Source organism: Lactuca virosa, chromosome 4 (genome assembly GCF_052849685.1).
Source record: "Lactuca virosa cultivar CGN04683 chromosome 4, Lactuca_virosa_CGN04683_v6, whole genome shotgun sequence".
NCBI lineage: Eukaryota > Viridiplantae > Streptophyta > Magnoliopsida > Asterales > Asteraceae > Lactuca > Lactuca virosa.
Genome location: NC_136429.1, coordinates 100,883,415 through 100,902,929, shown reverse-complemented (window position 1 = coordinate 100,902,929; position 19,515 = coordinate 100,883,415). Strand labels below are relative to the sequence as shown.

The window sequence follows — 19,515 nt, the reverse complement described above, 5'->3', positions numbered from 1 at the left end:
CTATAATTGAGTATTGTTTGATGTTGACAGTTCGGGAACCTGTCAACCAGCACTGGGGTTTTATCTGCGGGACTTCAGCAGTGCCAGGTGAGTCTCCTCACCATACCAATGGGTCTAAGGCACCAATGCCGGCCCATTTTATGATATGTGATACACTAGTTGAAGTTGTATTATATTGCATGTTAGCTGGTTATGTGATAGGGAGTATGCTAGTGATTATGTAGTATGCTAATTGATTTTGTGGTACGTGATATGTTAGTGGCCTTTTTGATACTTGCATGGAAGACCTCGGGGGGTTCCCGGGGCACTTAGGTGTAAGACCTTGGAGGGTTTCCTTGGAATCCTAGGTTAAGACCTCGGGGGGTTCTCGAGGCACTTAGGTGTAAGACCTTGGAGGGTTTCCTTGGCATCCTAGGTCAAAGACCTCGGGGGGTTTCCGAGGCATTGGGCTAAGACCATGTGGGGGTTCCCATGGCACACGGTGTAAGACCCTGGAGGGTTTCCAGGGCTTCCCTATATGTTTATATGCATGGCTGGTGTAGTTGATATGATTTACGTGAGTATGTGAATAAGACCTTGGAAGGTTTACATGGCATCTTTATATGTGTATATGCATGCTTATGCGATTGTTACAGTTTATCTAGCTATTATAGTTGATATGGATTATGTGGTTATTTGGATTGTGTGGGGTATGCTTTGGGGACTTACTAAGCTTCGTGCTTACGGTTTTTAGTTTTGGTTTCAGGTACTTCGTTTTCAAAGGAAAGGAGCCGGTTCGATCGCAGCGCATCACACCATGTTTTCCACACATGAGATCTTTGGGATTACACTCTGATATTATTTCATGATAACATGTTTCGATTACTGACACTTTTGTTTTGACGTGAGATGTTATTACAAATGTTTTTATACTTATGGTTTTATAATAACTTATTTAAAAATGAAATTTTTGGCCTTGAATTTTGGGTCGTTACATTCACTCCTTTGCCCATGTGGAATGGAGTGATTTTCGTCCAATCCTAATTCCATAAGGGTTTCGGAACATTCCTGATTAACCAACTATCGATTAATGAATATTCAACCCTTTAACTAATTAAATTTTTAATTAATTCCCAAAATATATTTCCAGTTAGTTTCTAATTAATTATTAACCATACTAATCAACAAACCAATTTCTCCTTTATTTATTCTTGTAACATCCCAACTCCGAGGTATAAATTTAAATGTTTTATATTCACATTGATAGGGCAACTCGACGAGTTGGAGGCCCCAACTCGCCGAGTAGAGACTGAGATGACCGCGTGAACTTTAGAACCAACTCGACGAGTTGGAGGACTCAACTCAACAAGTTGGAGCTGAGTGTGAAAAACCTAATTTTTAGGGTTTGCACCTTATTTAAAGGACCTTAAGTCCTCTACCCAGCCTCCCTTATCACCTTATCACCCAGAGACAAACCCTAATCGAGCTACCTTCCATTTTGAGAGTGTGTAAGGCTAAGAGTGTATGTTTTGGTGCATTCCTTGAAGAAACTTGGAGAGTAAAGAGCTTGGAACAAGAAGGAGTCTATAGATTCGGCATCCATTCAGTTGTAGCAACCATTGGAAGGTAAAAAGCCATTACCTTGATCACTTGTTTGTTAGATCTCTCCATTAGAGGGTTTATGGCCATTTCTAGCTTCTTCTTGAGTTATTCTTGGTTTTGAGCTTGCTTTGAAGCTAAGACTTCAGATCTGGACACTACTAGGCCCCTTAGGCCTAAAGATTTAAGCTTTATCAAGCTTTGGCCAACTTCCATGCCTTAAACCCCTTGTTGAGCCTTGTTTTGGCAAGTTAGCCCTTAAATTCCATGCATGGACGTAAATCTTGAAGCTTTACGTAGTATCTCAGCCCTAGAAGACTAGATCTATAGTTTGGAGCATTGGTTTCGCTGAAAAGCGTCTGAATGAGAAAAAGGGCTGAAGGAACTCGACGAGTTGGTTAGCCGACTCGATGAGTTGGTTAGGGTTTTCCCCGATATTCAGGATACTGTACAAAATCGACGAGTTGGTGAGACAACTCGGCGAGTTGACTCGGACTTTCCTGGTTTTCTGAGAACAGAAGGAACTCGACGATTCACATAGATGCGCTCGACGAGTTGAGTCAACATGGACTATTGACTTTGAGTGTTGCCTTCCGTTGACTTTTAGGGTTTGGTTAAGTTGTGGACTTTGGAGACCATGAAGGGGTAAAATGGTCTTTTACCCTTCTGAGATTTTGTAGAGGAATTAGCCTAACATATTTGGGGGTTGTTAATATCAATTATTAATTAGAGATGATTGCGATATATGATAGGCGGAGTCTAGACCGGCAGTCCGAGTGCGAGACATACTTGCTTTACTTACGAGGTGAGTCTTCTCACTATGCTTACCTGGGCGGTAATTACTGTGCGACCGGAGGGTCTTATCTGTGTTATTGAACGGGGGGTCTTATTTGCTTATTCTGAGTTATGTGATATATGCATTATGTCTTTGTGATTTATGTTGTATATTATTTTGAGCATTTATTGAGATAAGGCCGGAGGGTCCAAACCGAGTCGTGAGACCGGAGGGTCTTCACTGAGACACAGGACTGGAGGGTCCAACCCGAGCCGTGAGACCGGAGGGTCTTCACTGAGACACATGACCGGAGGGCCCTTATCGAGATATAGCCATGAGAGGCTAATTATTTGTGTGTGGTATTTTGGGGAACTCACTAAGCTTTGTGCTTACAGTGTTGTATGAAATGTGTTTCAGGTACATCTCAGGATCGCGGGAAGGCGCCGACATGATTGTACACACCAGCTGGTTGATTTGTGTTTTGAGGATTCTGGGATATTTGACAAACAATTTTTATGTTTTTTGTATTTTGAAACATTTATAAATTGAGTAAGAGATGTTAAACTGTGTTTTGTGTGGAATTAAAAATGAAAAATTTATTTGAAAATTTAGAGTGTTACGAGTTGGTATCAGAGCCTTGGTTTGAGGGATTCGGATGTACCCTCGGGTATGTCTGGACTCAAACTGAGGATTTGAGGAATTTTTCAGAAAGAAATGACTTTCTAAACGAGAAAAAGATTTTAAGAGGAAACGAGACGAAGCAGTGTGTACAATCAGCCAGAGCCCGAACGGCCCAAAATACCCTTACTGTTTATATTATGAGATGAGATACTCTTGAGATATTAGAACTGCATACTAGATGGTAGGCTAGGTATTTCAGGAATTTAGAGCTAGAGTTGCCTGATTTCATGATGCCTTAGCCTAGGAGGATGTTACTGATTGACATTATTTGCCATTTGCTCTGTAAGTGCTGAGTAAGGGTACATGGCAGGAATCTTTAAGAGATAGATTGAGTTGAAGAGTAATCTAGGAGGGATACCTAGATGTTCATTTTGAGAAAATCTACTGAGAAAGTAGTTAGATATCCGTGAGGGATAGAGTACTTGTGAATTAGGATCCTGGGAGGAGGACTTGGGACAACTATGGGTTTGTGTGGATGGTAGTATTGGGCCCGTACTATTAAAAGCACCGGCTCTGTACGCGACCCAAGTAAGAACCTTAGGATACTAAGGAGCATGTAGAGGTGAGTAAATGTGTATGCGCGTTTAGCCAGTCTCTGATGATTTATGTGTTTGTGTTTTAGAGAGACTATGGTGATTACCCGCAGCAACCCCCAGGGGGGGTGGGGGTTGGGGCGGAGTACCAGTGACGAGGAGCTCCGTAGGATCATTGTTGAGGAGGTGGCCGCAGCTATCAGGGAGGGCATTCCAGAGATGTTCGGGTCTATTAAGACCACGTTAATTGAGACTTTTGACGAGCGTTATGATGTTGTCACGGAGGCTGCTGCTGCTGCAGCCACCGCAGCCCTTGCAGCTGCGAGGCCACAAGGGGGTCATTCATTGATGTTCCGAGAGTTCAGCAATACGAAGCCACCAGATTTCGACGGGACCCAGGACCCGATTTCTTCTATGAGATGGATTTATGATATCGAGGGATATTTCTATACTTGTTCATGCCCTGAGAACCCGATGGTTCGATTTGCGCCGAACCAGCTTCGCTTGGGAGCGAAGGACTGGTGGAAGTTTGTGACGACTAGTTATTCTCCTGCAGATCATGCTGCAGTGACTTGGGAGAGATTCACCCAGTTATTCTGAGATGAGTTCGTTCCCCAGGTGGAGAGGGAACGATTAGCCCAGGAGTTTCTGTCTCTCAAGCAGAAGACAGAAACAGTGACAGAGATTACGAGGATGTTTCATGAGAGGGCGTTGTTCTGCCCTGAGCATGTGTCTACGGAGCAGGCACGTGTGAGCCAGTACTTGAGCATTTTGAGGCGAGATATTCGAGAGTTCGTGGCGAACTCATCATATCGGACATTGGCTGAGCTACAGACCAATGCCAGGAGGCGGGAGACTGAGCTGGAGATTCAGACTAGAGAGTAGGGAGAGTCTCAGGGGAGAGACATGCGACCAGTGCAGTCGCAGCCGACGACTAAGTTGGCTAAGCCCGCTGATACTAGAGCAGGAGGCCAGAAGGGCCGCACTTATGGCAAGTGCGGTAAGAGTCATGAGGGATCTTGCCGACATGGGATTTGTTACAAATGCGACAAGGAGGGGCATATGGGGAATTATTGCCCCAAGGGATTTTCAGTTTGCTTTCATTGCAACCAGACTGGCCATCGGAAGGCCGAGTGTCCTCAGCTCACTCAGGGACCAGCCCATGCTTCTACTCCTGCTGCTTTGCGCGTTACTGATGGCCGGCCGGGGAAGGCCAAGGCTCCGAGAGCTCGTGGGAGAGCCTTCCAGCTGACTGCGGAGGAGGTCCGTGCATCACTTGACGTTGTTGCTGGTACGTACCTCCTTATTCATGTTATTTTGAGACTTGTTTATGCTTATACTGTGTTTCATATAGGTACTTTTCTTGTGAATTCTGTGCATCCTTTGGTGTTATTTGACTCGGGTGCGAGCCGATCCTTCATGTCTTTATCCTTTAGTCGTTGCATTGGTGTTAGACGTGAGGCTTTGAGTCGATCCTTCGAGTCTTTCCACCACAAGGTATTATCATCCATCATGACTATACACTTACCCATGACACAAAGATGGTTCTTCTCATATAACGAAGAACTATCTATTCTTTTCAAACCATCCAACTTGATCAAATCGTGAGACGGTTGTATGGACTTTAAGGGTGTTTGGTTAAACTTTTAAAATGACTTTTGACTTTATCTTTTGGAAAAAGTCAAAAAGATGTTTGGTAAAGGGAAAAGGACTTTTGAAAATGACTTTTCCTATAGAGTAATTTGAGTCTTTTTGAAAAGTCACGGTTACCTGACTTTTCCCAACTTTTCACTAGCTAAAAATATTGAATTACCATTATACCCCCCCATCTACCATTCATTCACATATTATCGATTCCCTCATTCTCGTTCACTCCGCTCACCCTCTTCTTTCTCGCATCGCATCTCCAGACCTGCAACATCAACCGACGACACCGGCGACCTGCAGCAGCACCGGCCTTTCTCCATCTCCGATCAGGTTTTTTTTTTTTTTTTTTTTTTTTTTTTTTTTTTTTTTTTTTTTTTTTTTTTTTTTTTCAGTCGATTTCCAACCTCCTGTCTATTTCCGATTTTCAGTAGCAATGATATGCTGTGAAATTGATGAAATATTTCCCTATTTCTGAAATTGATGAAATATTTCCCGATTTTCTGAAATTGATGAAATATGAAGCCCGATTTTATGAAATTGATATGCTGTGAGATTGATGAAATATTTCCAGATTGAATTGATATTCCTGTCTATTTCTGATTTTCTAGCATCTCTAATAGTGATGTTCCTCCCGATTTCTGAAATTAATATGCTGTGAAAAAAAAACAGTTCTGTGATATGCTGTGAAATTAATATGAAGCTGATGATATGCTGTGAATTAACAATCTGTAAAGTAGTAAATTAATGTAAATATATAAACATGTCATTTTTGGTCATTTTACATGTAAAGTTAAACTAAACACTTTAACTTTTGACTTTTTCCTTTCAAAAGCTAATACAAACACATTTTAAAAAATAACTTTTGTAAAAAGTCTTTTTACAAAAAGTCATTTTACAAAAAGACTTTTGCCGTCCAAACACCCTCTCAATGTAACTCCAGATCAACACCGTAGCATCAGTCAAGAGATCTCCCGGGGATTTGAGTCGCATCATTTGGCGTCATCCACGAGCTCGAGCAAACATCCATTGTTGCCCGATGTTCAAGCTTCATCTGCTAAAAAAATCTTTACAAATCTGGCCCTCCTAAGCTCCATTTCTTCAAAGATCTACATAGATATGTTCTTCAGCAAATATCCATTGTTGCCCGATGTTCAAGCTTCATCTGCTCAAAAATCTCTACAGATCTGGCCCTTAGAAGCTCAATTTCTTCACAATCTCCATAGATATGTTTTTCAGAGGCTTCATCTCCTCAACAATCTTCAGGTATCTACTGTCCAAAGGTTTCATTTCCTAAAACTCGCCTTCAACTTCATCTTCTTTCTTGAGAAAACAAAAAAAAAAAACAAGAAATCCCGTACCTTTTTTTCACCGATCGATTCTTACAATAAAATACCCAGAATCGCTATTGACATTATAATGAAGAATAATCGGTTGTGGTTATGTTTCTTTCTTAATCCCAACAAGACTTCGTCACTTCGAATACCTTCTCGATTTCATTTTTCTCTTTTACCACTACATGGTTCTAGGAACTGTACATAAAGGGCTCAAGATCTGGCGGTAATCAATTGGGGAAAGAGCGAAGGTTGCGGTGCTAATGTCGGCAGTAAGGAAGATCTGGATTCGTTGGCTCTCAGTACAAGAGTAGACGACGACCTCAATCATCCTCACACCTTCTCCAATCGACGGTCTTGGGCTCACACACCAAAATAAAAAAAAACCAAACCAGTTTGCTATTTTAGGGATTCAGGAACTTTAAGCTCGTTGTGCTCAGGTATCAACATATTTGAGAATTGTTCCCCCAAGAGACTTGTCCAAATCTCGTTTCTATTGCTTCACTCTCCATTATCACTTCTCAAGTAATCACTGGAGCCTCCGATTCCACCACAACTACAAAAGAAAATCGATTTCATTTACTCGATTTGGCGCATCTTGCAATTACTCGATTCCACAGCTTGGCGTACCTTTGTGATCCTCCTGCCAATATGTTAATAATCTGAAGGTGCCACCCTTCCTCTCTACCACCAGAGTGCCCAAGAACCCACATACTCCTTTTGGTGTCATTGTATCTATCGTCCATTGCCAAAATCAAATTGTCTGCAACCAACTATTTCAATCAGAACAACACATCAGAACATTAATGACACAGGGGCGTTTACACGATCTCCTTATTTGATACCATACCCATAATCCCATACCTCAATCTCTTCATGCTTCCTCTTATTTACTGAATTGGATGGTTGAAATAAGGACAGATCTAATGTATGTGCTAAAAAAGAGAGGGGAAATAAATGGTGTACCACAGGTGTTCGATGAAATGCTTGAGAGAGAACTAACTCCTATGTTGCAATATTATGTAGTGAAAATGGTTGACCGCCACAATATTACATCGATGGCAATAAGTTCCACTACCACTTAGCTGTTTGCACTAACTTATTCATTATCTCAATCTCTGAACGGAAAAGATGGTTCACATTATTATGTTCTCACTTTGATTCTCACAAGACAGACTATAGCACACACTAGTGTCGACCCAAAATACATCTCATGAGCTTCTATTCTGTATTTCATACAATGTGGAGCTCAATCTTCTTAGTTATGATTTATTTCATTGCACTTTGTGCCATTGTATACCCAAGAACTGAAGTTGGCATACCGATATGACCTCAACCAACACAAGTTTCTATTGGGCCCAGGTCACCAATGAGAAAAAATTTGAGTCCGACTACATCTACTCCAAGACATTTCATAACGAAAAAGAGATATACTGTATCGAGACCATTAAAAAGGGTGGATGCATACCCAAAATAAACCAGTGACACCAATTAGTGACACCAATTAGTGACACCAATTAGAGTACTACCTGAAGTAAAAGCCAAGAAAATGAAAGGGTTCAAATTGAATTCCAACATCAGACAAACAATGGTTTATTTTGGATGCAAGGTATGCCCATCTCTCTTTTCTCAAGTAAATCAATACCATCTAAATATTATTTCTATTTGGTCAAATAAAATATTTACTAAAACTTTATTATAACAATTGTGGCATGCACTTACCTACAGCGGTTAAGGTATTAATGCAAGGAATACTAACCTACTATACATTGTAGAAAATCTTTCTTACTACATCTTATTTACATATGAAAAAACACCCTATATTTTGATACCTAAACTGACAAATAATCTTCAGTTTAATCACTAAAAACTCAAGAATCACAAGGAGAGGTTAGGGTTAGGGTTTTTCTGTGTTTGAGGACGAAGGAGGCTGTTAATGAACCCTAAAATGAAATTTATGAGGTTTAAATACAAAGGAAACCCTAAAAGATCATAGGCTTGGGCTGCAGCCCATCTCACATCGTGAGCACTTGTGCCTTACGTTGTGTGCTCAGTTAAATCTACATTTTTCATTAATTCACTTGTCACGTCGTGACCTCTCTGTGGTCACGTCGTGACTCGTACCACCCAGTTTTACCCAAAAACCATGCCTTTTACTTCGTGATGCCTAAACCGATCCGTTCTGGAAACTGGGTGTTACAATTACTTCCTAGTAGCTATTAGACTTATCCAAATTGATCAATGTTTTACCATTAAAGAGAGGCCAGGGGATCATAGCCTTCGTAGGGAAGGAAGAAGGTTAAGTCATTAAAATGGTTTCTGCCTAAATTAGTGATACATATAAGATTAAAATTAATTTCTAATTGAATAAGAAACATTAAAATCTTCAATAGAAACGAAGAAAGACTTATTTATTTGATTCAACCAATAGTTTTATTGTCAACGATATAACTAATGTATGTAACTAATCAGCACATTTGGGAAAACAAAACAAAAATATCAAAAAAATATTAGTACAATATCACCTTTGTAAACCCCAGAGTCATCCATACTGATAATGCATACAATCGACAAAGACTAGAAATAAAGTTGAAACTCCTGTCACACAATAGCCAACCCGATAATGTTTTGGAATTTGGGCGAGGAAGTCATCATAATCATCACCACTTCAAACATAAAAGATATACATGCTACACAAGTAAATCTAAAACAATGTTTTCTGTACCAAATTTTAGGTGTAATATATATTGATCTGGTCGCCGAGATAGAGGAGATGTTTGATTCTAGGACAACTGAATACAGTGTGGAGAAAAGCATGATTACATTGTTGAAAACCAGAACGAAAAAAAAACATTTCCAACAGTATGTGGAGGCGGTGATGATCGTGACTCAGATATCGGTGATAATTTGACGACAAGAGTTGGAAGATATGTTGCAAGTGCCAACGAGATTGCTAGGGCTCTATTTGATGTTGTTATGGCGCTTGCAACATATCTTTCAACTCTTGCCACGAAAATATCACAAACTTCTGAGTCACGATCATCATTGCTTCCACACACTGCCGGAAATAATATTTTTTTAGTACGGTTTTTATCAATGTAATCACGCTTTTCTCCACATTCTATTCATTTATCCTAGAATCAAACATATCATCTGTCTCGGCGACCGAATCAATGCCAATTCCATGAAAAAATCGGTGTAGAAAACTTTGTTTTAGATTTTACTTGTGTAGTAGGTATATCTTTTCTGTTTACAATGGTGTTGAATATGATGATTTCCTCAACCAAAATTCCAAAGGTTTATTGGGTTGGCTATTGTGGAACAGGAGTTTCATTTTATTTCTAGTCTTTGTTGGTTGTATGCATTATCAACATGGAGGAATCTAGGGTTTACAGATACTATATTATTTTAATATTTTGTTGATATTTCTGTTTTGTTTCCTCAAAACTGTTTATTACTTTTATACATTAGATATATCAGTGACAATAGAAATAATGGTTGGATAATAAAAAATAAGTCTTTCATTGTTTCTATTAAACGTTTCTTATTTAGTCACATATTAGTTTTAATATGTATCACTAATTTAGGCAGAAACCATTTTAATCAATGAATCCCCTTCTTTCCTTATGACCCCTAACCTCTCTGAAATCTGGAATGCAATAAACAACCCTTTATTTTGAAGAACGTTCCATGTGATCTTTGAATAGTTTGAAGGGAATATGCTACTCCTGTTTATACGAGTGTTCCACCTCCTTATGGGGGCTTTTTAGAACTACCTACCATTTTGACATATACATGAATATTCTAGAAGTATTTACCATAGTCTATCTCTATCTATAAGTTTCTACATGTTTCTAGAACATTCCACCATGTCCTAGAGAAGTCTAGGACGTTCCAAGGTTTTCTAAAAGGTTCCATAAGCTTCTTGTATCTTTAAAGGTCTTTATGGTGGATCTATAACCTTCCACGATACTCTAGTATGTTTAAGAACCTTTTTGGGTCTTTCAATACATTCTAGATTCTTCTTGGGTCTTCTAGTATTATCCATATCTATCTAGAGTCTTCCCGAGTATTCTTGAACTCTCAAGTGCTCTAGATGGCTGTGTAAACTTCTAGAAAATTGGTCAATGACATTTGGCTTCTATTTTATTTTGGATCTTACACAAGGCTTTTCGTACTCAAAATTGGATTAAACTTACTAGGTGCAAGAATCAACATGCCCCATGCCACTTCTGTGAACTATAATAGTTAGACTATTATCATGATTTGTTGTTTATCGATACCATCACCAATGGTGGGACCAACATTATTATGTGTTGTCAGGGGCTTTAGATGCATGATTAGCGTTTATGAATGTGTTGTTGTATCATGTATGTTAGTTCGGATATGGTGGGTGTTAGCTTAAATTGGTGGGGAAGTAAACCGGATGGTTGTTTGTTGGCTTCTTGTCGTGCTGCTAGCCTGCTACATGTATTGTTGTTGATGGATGCCTGATTATTTAATTTTGTAATATTATTGTTGAAGGTATATAGGTTTGTAGATGTGATGTTGCTTTTCATTCACTATTTACAATAATGTTGGAGTATGAATGTACATTACAAGAAAATTTGAAATAAGCTATGAATATTTTTAGTAGTTATAACCTTAAATTATATAGCTATAACCAATTTTTTGGTGTTATTAAATATCATTCGTTGTCGTTCAGATTTTTTAATTGGTGTCGTTATTAAATATCGTTATGCCATTTAGGGATAATATGAAATCTTAATGACATATCAAAGTTTTGTTGATAAAAGATGGGTTTTTGATACTGTAGCACATCAATGTTTGGTCAATTTGTACATTTAGTCACAAAAGTTTTTTTTTTTTTTTTTTTTTTTTCAATTGATCCTTAATGTTAGTAAATACCGGCTAATTAAAGGAATGGGAGAAAATGTTAGCGGTTTAATGGTCATCGCTGACGTGTATTGGCTTATGTGGACAAACATTTGGCCATGTCATCTTTAACGTGGAAACCTTCCTTAATTGAACCTTATATTGAACCATCAACGATACTTTGTTACCCCAAATTAGGTCTGTGCCTCCCTCCCGATACTCTACACTCAATCGATATAACCAGAACAATGTCTGCCTCTTCCAGACGATCGATTAACCTCCTGCGTGTCGGAAACCTTCGTGATGATGACCCCTGTCCACCTTGCGATTGTCAAGACGCAATAAGCGTGGAAAGGACTGCCTGGACCGACGATAATGTAGCTCGCAGGTTTTGGAACCGCAAAAACTCTTTGGTGAGTATTCTTTTTGTTTACTTACACCGTATTTGTTATTTTGAGTTGGGAATGCACACATTTTCATTAATTGCAACCCTAACCCTAACTCTGGTTTTCCCTTTTAATCAGTTAGCTGAAGGTCCAAAATGCAAGTTCTTTATGGGGAAAGACAAAGAAATGGAGGAGGGTTACTACAAAGAACAGCTTTGCAAGATGAGGTTTGAGTTGAAAAGGAAAGAAGAGTTTAGTGAAGTTTCGAAGGTTCAAAAGAAGTTGGTTAAGCTGCAGCAAGCTATGGAAGCAGATAAGCAAGTGTTTGAGACACAGTTGATGGAGTTGATGAAGCAAAACAGAATGTTGAAGTGTGGGATCTTTGTTATGGTAATTGTAGTCATTGCCATGTGGTTGAAATGGCCTTGAAAAGTGCAGCTGATCAAATAGGTGTTTATGGTTGATGGTATATAATTCCAACCAGTTTTTTAGAAAGTGTTGGGTCTAGTAGGGTTACGTCCTTGGGCTCGGTCCTTAGCCCAGTTTTGTTATCCGGTTTGGGCCTGTCCAACCATGTTTATTTTATTAGAGTTTAGTATTTAAGGTGCATGCATGCATCCTTTATTGTTAGCGCTTGAATTATTATTCTTATTATTGTACTACAAACCCTAGCTCGCCTCTACAGTGGAAGTTCTTCATCGAGCTCTGCTGAGGCGTGACTACATTTGAATCATTAAGCATTACTTGATTCTATATCGTGTTTGTTTGCTTTTATTGTTTAGCCTGTTGAAGATCTAATCGATCTAAGAGTTTTTCAACTCATCAATTGGTATCAGAGCAGGAGACTGTGTAATTCATACACATATCTTCTGTTGAAGAAGATCTTAGGGTTTTCCGCTTTGATTGATATTGTTAGAGTCGTCATTTGCTATTGACGTAGTTCTTTAAATATTCGATCTTACTAACGTTATTTACAAGTCTGATCTTAAGCAGGTTTTTGAATAAACATTGTCATGTCCATGGATGATTCTCAGTCAAACCCAATTAATATCTCCAACAGCATAGGATTGACGACAAGGATTCCTATATTGTACACTCAGGATTATGAGGTCTGGACGCATCACTTTGAAGACTACGTGATTGGCTCAGAAGACAATGGATACTTGATCTGGGAGGCGATTACTGTAGGTCCATTCGCTCACTCGAGCACTTCAAGAATTGTTAAAACTCAAAAGGAGTACAATCAACTCGTTGGTGATGTGAAAGACATTCCCCAAGATGAGAAGAAAAAGTTTCAGTGCAACATCAAAGCTTTAAGAATGATTAGGTTTGCATTACAATCGGACACATTTCGGTTAGTAAGCTCATGCACAACGGCAAAAGAAATATGGAACAGATTGAAGGAATTGTATTCTACGGATAAAGATCTTGAGCATTCAATCCAAACATTGTTGCTCTCAGAATTTGGTGACTTCAAGCAGAAGCCCGAAGAGAAGCTTATTCAAGCCTTCGATCGCTTCAATCATCTCCTTAGTAAGATGATAAAACATGGGATTGAAAGGAAAGTCATTGAACAGAAGGTGACATTCATGAATGACCTTAGACCCGAATGGATGGCTGTGGTGTCTACTGTGAAGGCACATGAACAATTCAAGACTTATTCTCTAGTAAAACTGGTGGGAATATTAAAGTCACATGAGAGTGCCGTGACGAAAGAAACGAATGTGGTCTCTGGCATGGGTTCCTTGGCCCTAATATCCAAAGGAAAGAATGATGCTGAAGAAGAAGAAGATTTGGATCTTTCTGAATATGATCTAACAAGTGAAGAGTATGCTTTGATGGTGTCAAATCCCAAGAAGTTCATCAAAAGAAGGTTTCAACAAATAAGAACTGAAACTGGCAAGGTAACTACAGTGCCGAGAAAGCAAAGGAGGAACCGAAGAGTGTTTCTCAGACCGAAGAACCAAAGAAGGAAGTAAAACTTGGAGGTGACTCGGGCATTAATTGTCACTACTGCGGAGGCAAAAATCACTTCGCCAAAGATTGTATGCTGAGAAAGATGTCAGAAAAGAATGAAGATGAGGACGAGGAAGCGAACCTCACACGACGATTGGAAGAAATCAAGAAGAAGAAAGTTGGATCTAATAACACTATGAATGCTCTTATTGTACAGGGAAATATTGTTGACGATGAGTTCGGAGGTGTTGAAGTTTGGTCCACTGATTCAGAAGATGAAGAAGTGAGGAAGGTACTCATGGCAGGGCTTTGTTGGTGAAAGAAGAGGACGTTGCAAGAAAGTGTCTAATGGTGACTTCTGGGGTGTCACAAATGAGAGGCTATACCACTGATGGGGGACTGGATGAAGCAAATGAGCGAGAAGACAGGTGTTTTGCAGCGAAACCTGTCAATGAGCAGATCAACGAATGCGATGAGTTGATCAAGAAGGTACAATATATTCTTGTTTCCTTACAAATTCCCATCATAAACTATGAAAAAGAATTAAATGGATTAAAATCTAAATTTTCTAGTATAAGTGGTAGTTTAACTCAAACTCGCGTCACAAACTCTAACCTAACTGATCAAATCAGCAGGGTATCATCGAAGAGTGAGGAGAGGCGTATCTGGATTGAGCAGAAGGAGAAGGAGTTGATTAGGTCTAGGGATGAAACAATTTATTTGCAAAGAGATAATTTAAAGCTTTTAAAACAACGAAATGTTTTTTCTTTAATTGCTAAACGATTATATTCCAACATTACTCAATTGCATCTTGATTGTGAAATAGGGAAGAAGATACATCATATGATTTTACCCTTCCTTGAGTTAAAGGAGGATGAAATCGATGCCGATGCATATAACTGTGAAAACGTTGTTTCTTCTGATGATATTTCTCCCGCTTACAAAATTGGTCTTGACAAAATAGAGTCCTTCATAAAGTCCAAAGACCATAAGGACATGCTCAAAAATTTGTTGGATGAAAATGACAAATTAAAAATCAAAACCGAAACCGTACAGAAATTTGACTCTTTGAATGCCAAGTTGAGTTCAGAAAATAAAATTGATATTGAAAACACTTCTGAATTCAATGTGGATGATGATATGAGTGAAATATCTGTAGAAGATGTGGTAGATGGTTCCGAATTTGTCAAGAGCGAACCCAAAACCAACAAAAATCTTATTTCTGAAAATTCTGTTGAGTTCGCTCGTTTGTCCAAAGACAAGACCAAAGTCCTCAAGGAAAAGGTAGTTGTATATCAAAAGGTCCAAACGACTCCAAATCAAGTTTATAAAGTTCATGGAGTTACGCAGCAACAGACAGCCGAACTGACAGCATTAGTAGCAGAAGATAATGCTGATGGCTGTGATGAGTTTTTCTGGTCAGCACCGATTGATAACGCTGATGAAACAGAAGGTCTATCTCAGAAAACATCAGGGAGAGTAAAAGGTAGGTATGTGGCAGAACCACTTACTGATCCTACACGCTTTGATGTGCCCAGTACAAGTGGTACCAAAATTCCTTCAGGTGAACCGGTCATGGTGTCTAGCGAAACCTCTTCGCTAAAAAGCGAGCCTCATGCTCAAAGACCAATGAAAAAGGCCAACATCCACAAAAATCCAAAACATGTGTTAGACCGAAAACATCAACGAAATTTGAGATACAAGAAGAATCTCACTGAAAGGAAACAGTTTTGGCGATCTCAAAACCCTAATTACGTTCGCTATGAAAAGCCTTCTAAGTCAAAGGAGGAAGGAAAAGCAAACTCCACTTCTCGTGCTCAACATGATGAAAACAACCGAAAGATGAGTTTCGGTCCTCAGAATCCAAACAACCGAAAACAGAGTTTCAATCCACAAAGGCACAACAACCAAAAGAGAAGTTTCGGTCCTCAGACGGACAACAAACGAAAAAGAAGTTTCGGTCCTAAAGATGAGAGAAACCAAAAGGGTAGTTTCGGTCCTAGACCAACCAATGAGAGGAACCAAAGGGAAAGTAGTTTCGGCTCTCAACCAAGTGAGAGCAATGACCGAAAGCTTAACTCTGCTCCCAAGTCTCATCTTTCTCATTCTCACTCTCACTCACAGAATGATCGAAAGGGAAAAGGAAAGCTCTTTCCGGAAAACGAAAAGAAGACGTCGTTTAAACCCAATTTCGAGAACCGAAAGTCTGCCAACGTCAAATTCTCAAATTCAAAAACTGAACCTAAAGTACTCAAGTCTGATAAAATCAAAGTTTTCACCATAAAAAGAAAAGATGAAACAACCTTAATAAAAAGAACCTTTTTAGTTGATGTTTCTCTTACAATTCCCTGTTCTGTAAAAGGCTCACAAGGACCCAAGAAACTTTGGGTTCCTAAATCTGCTTAATTTTTGTAGGTTATGCGTGACGAGCAGTTCGACGATGAATGGTACATAGACAGTGGCTGCTCGCGTCACATGACAGGGAGAAAGGAAGAGCTGAGGGAATTTCGGTCCCTTCAAGATGGTGGAAGTGTCAAGTATGGTAATAACTCTTTTGGCACGATCAAAGGTTATGGTATGATCACCAATGGTGATTTCTCGATACGAAAAGTGGCGTACGTTGAAGGTTTACAACACAACCTTATCAGTGTTTCTCAGCTGGTGGTTGGTACCGGGTTAAAAGTTTCGTTCGATGACGATGGCTCAGAGATTATTGAAAAGAAGACGAACAATATTCTGCTGAAATCGAAGCGAAAAGGAGAGATGTACCCTCTGAATCTCAATCCCATACGAGGGAAACCAGCAGTTTGCTTGCTAACAAAAGCTCACTCAAACGAAAGCTGGCTTTGGCACCGAAGACTCTCCCATCTCAATTTCAAAGACATCAACAAACTGGTGTTTGGTGATCATGTTCGAGGTCTTCCTGTTCTGAAGTTCGACAAAGAACATTTGTGTGCTGCGTGTGAAATGGGAAAGCAAAGTCGACAAAGTCATCCTTCTCGAGTCAATACGAAAATTATTGAACCACTAGAATTACTTCATATTGATTTATGTGGTCCATCTTCAATCGAGAGCATTGGTGGTAACAGGTATATACTTGTAATAGTGGATGACTTCTCTCGGTTTACTTGGGTGTTCTTTTGAAGCAGAAATCAGAGGCCACTCCCAAGCTTAAACTCTTTATCAAGCAGATAGAAGTTCAACTACGGAAGATAGTTCGAAACATAAGAAGCGACAACGGGTTGGAGTTCAAGAACAAAGACTTTGAAGATTTTCTTGAAGAGAAGGGAACAACTCACAACTTCTCGGCTCCATATACTCCACAACAGAATGGAATTGTCGAAAGGCGAAACTGATCTTTATGTGAAGCAGCCCGAACCATGCTGAGCTTCGCTTCTCTACCTCTATATTTCTGGGCTGATGCCATTGCTACTGCTTGTTTCACACAGAACAGAACTTATCTCAACAAACGTTTCTCCATCACTCCTTATGAGATCTTGAACAACCGAAAGCCTAATGTAAAGTTTTTCGATGTGTTCGGTTCAAGATGTTTTATCTTCAATTCAAAGGAGCACCGAAACAAGTTTGATGTCAAAGCAGACGAAGGAATCTTTCTGGGTTATTCCTTAAACTCCAAAGCATATAGGGTTTTGAACAAGCGTTCAAAGAAAATTGAAGAGACCTATTATGTCACCTTCGATGACAACTACGTTAAGAAACTGAAGACAACCGAAGGTTCTGTGGAGGATATATTTCCAAAATCTGGTCAAGTTACGGTACCAATTTCAAACCTCTTTGAGCAATACATGCTGCTATTTGATGAACCAGAAAAGGCTATTCTCTCTAAATCTGAAGCTGCAGACAACAAGGTAGATAACTTGAAGAAGATAATCGATGATGCTGCAAAGAAAATGGCAGAAGAACAACCGAAAAAAACCAAACAGCCTGACACAAGCGAACCTCCAAAAGATAGTACTCATATTCAGGGGGAGGATTCGTCTTTTCCACATCACCAAGATTCACCATTCCAGGGGGAGAGCTCATCATCATTCATTCCAACCGAAAGTCGAGTCCAGGGGGAGAATTCTGAACCTGAAGCTGAGGAAGTATCATCATTCGAGGGGGAGAATGCGAATACAAACGATGATGATATTCAGTCAGAATTTGAAGAAGAGGTGAATGCTGAACTGGATCCCACATATGATCCTAATTACCCTCCTCTCACCAAATGGACCAAAGATCATCCACAAACACAGATTATTGGTGATTCGACAGAAAAGGTTCTCACACGATCACAACTGAAAGCGAAACAAACTGCACTTTTCTTTAAAGTGGAATTCTGCATGTTTAATTCGTTCATCTCCAAAGTCGAACCAAAGACGATCAAGACTGCACTTGATCATTCTGATTGGGTACAGGCGATGCAGGACGAACTCAATGAGTTCGAGCGAAATAAAGCGTGGAGACTGATTCCAACACCAAAGGATGCTTCCGTGGTTGGATTAAAGTGGGTTTTCAGGAACAAGATGGATAAGGAAGGAAATGTGATACGCAACAAGGCAAGATTGGTGGTGAAAGGTTACTGTCAAGAAGAAGGCATAGATTACGAAGAAACCTTCGCTCCAGTAGCAAGGCTAGAATCGGTTCGTATTTTTCTCGCCTATGCTGCACACAAGAACTTTGAAGTATTCCAAATGGATGTGAAGTGTGCCTTCCTAAATGGGGAACTGGAAGAGACGGTGTATGTAGAGCAACCACCGGGTTTCGTGAACGAGAAGTATCCAGATCACTGCTACATTCTGGACAAGGCAGTCTATGGTCTCAAGCAAGCACCAAGGGCATGGTATGAAACTCTAACTAGATTTCTCAAAATGTCTAAGTTTAAACAAGGTTCGGTTGACCCAACCTTCTTTCGTAAGAAAGAGGGTGACCACCTTATGATCGTTCATATTTACGTTGATGATATCATCTTCGGTTCCACAAATCCTAGCTTAACAACTGAATTTAGGAAGTTGATGGAGACTAAATTTGAAATGAGCTCAATGGGTCCTATTAACTTTTTCCTTGGCTTGAATATAAGACTAGTACCCGAAGGCATTTTCATTAATCAAGAGGCTTACACGAAGACCTTGCTCGCCAAGTTTGGAATGATGGGAGATTCGAAAGTAAAGGTTCCTATGGCGTTTGGCACAAAGCTAACACATTCTCTGGACAAACCGGCTGCTGACATGACCCTTTATCGTCAGATGATAGGGTCTCTAATGTATCTAACAGCTAGTCGACCAAATATAATGTTCTCTATTTGTTATTGTGCCAGGTTTCAAGCTAATCCACGTGAACCTCACCTGCTAGCTGTGAAGAACATCTTTCGGTACCTGAAGCGAACCTCTTCTCTCGGTTTGTGGTACCCAACCAAATCAGGGTTCTTTCTCCAAGCATTCTCAGATGCTGATCTTGGGGGATGTGGACTGGACCGAAAGAGTACCACTGGAGGATGCCAATTTCTGGACACCAAACTTGTTAGCTGGCAATCCAAGAAACAAACTTGTGTGTCTCTCTCCACTGCCGAAGCAGAATATATAGCCGTAGCATCATGCACATCTCAGGTCATTTGGATACAAAGTCAACTTCGAGACTACGGCCTGAACATGAAGAAAATCCCACTATATTGTGACTCAGAGAGTGCAATTAGGATTTGTCATAACCCAGTGCAACACTCAAAGACGAAACACATAGCACTGAGGTATCACTTT

At 39.7% G+C, this 19,515-nt stretch overlaps 1 protein-coding gene across 4 annotated transcripts; it reads left to right on the top strand.

Annotated features, from left to right (window-relative positions):
- Window positions 1-6,149: 6,149 nt before the first annotated feature.
- Window positions 6,150-12,561, top strand: LOC145106734 (uncharacterized). Of its 4 annotated transcripts, none has more exons than XR_013707644.1 (3): window positions 6,150-6,477; window positions 6,741-11,833; window positions 11,945-12,561. XR_013707644.1 is itself a non-coding variant. In XM_079043667.1 (3 exons), the coding sequence occupies exons 1-3, from the start codon at window positions 6,440-6,442 to the stop codon at window positions 12,233-12,235; spliced, it is 477 nt and encodes a 158-aa protein (XP_078899793.1). In that variant the 5' UTR covers window positions 6,150-6,439; the 3' UTR covers window positions 12,236-12,561. The 4 variants fall into 4 exon arrangements, 2 of the variants coding, with proteins under 2 accessions (XP_078899793.1, XP_078899792.1); XR_013707645.1 differs by having other exon boundaries at window positions 6,150-8,154; window positions 11,686-11,833; XM_079043667.1 differs by having other exon boundaries at window positions 11,686-11,833.
- The last annotated feature ends 6,954 nt before the right edge of the window (window positions 12,562-19,515 follow it).

What these genes read in the sequence shown, in the direction of transcription:
- LOC145106734 (XM_079043666.1), top strand. An exon ending in GGAACCGCAAAAACTCTTTG is followed by an intron (nt 11,834 to 11,944) that starts GTGAGTATTCTT and finishes CCTTTTAATCAG; the next exon opens with TTAGCTGAAGGTCCAAAATG.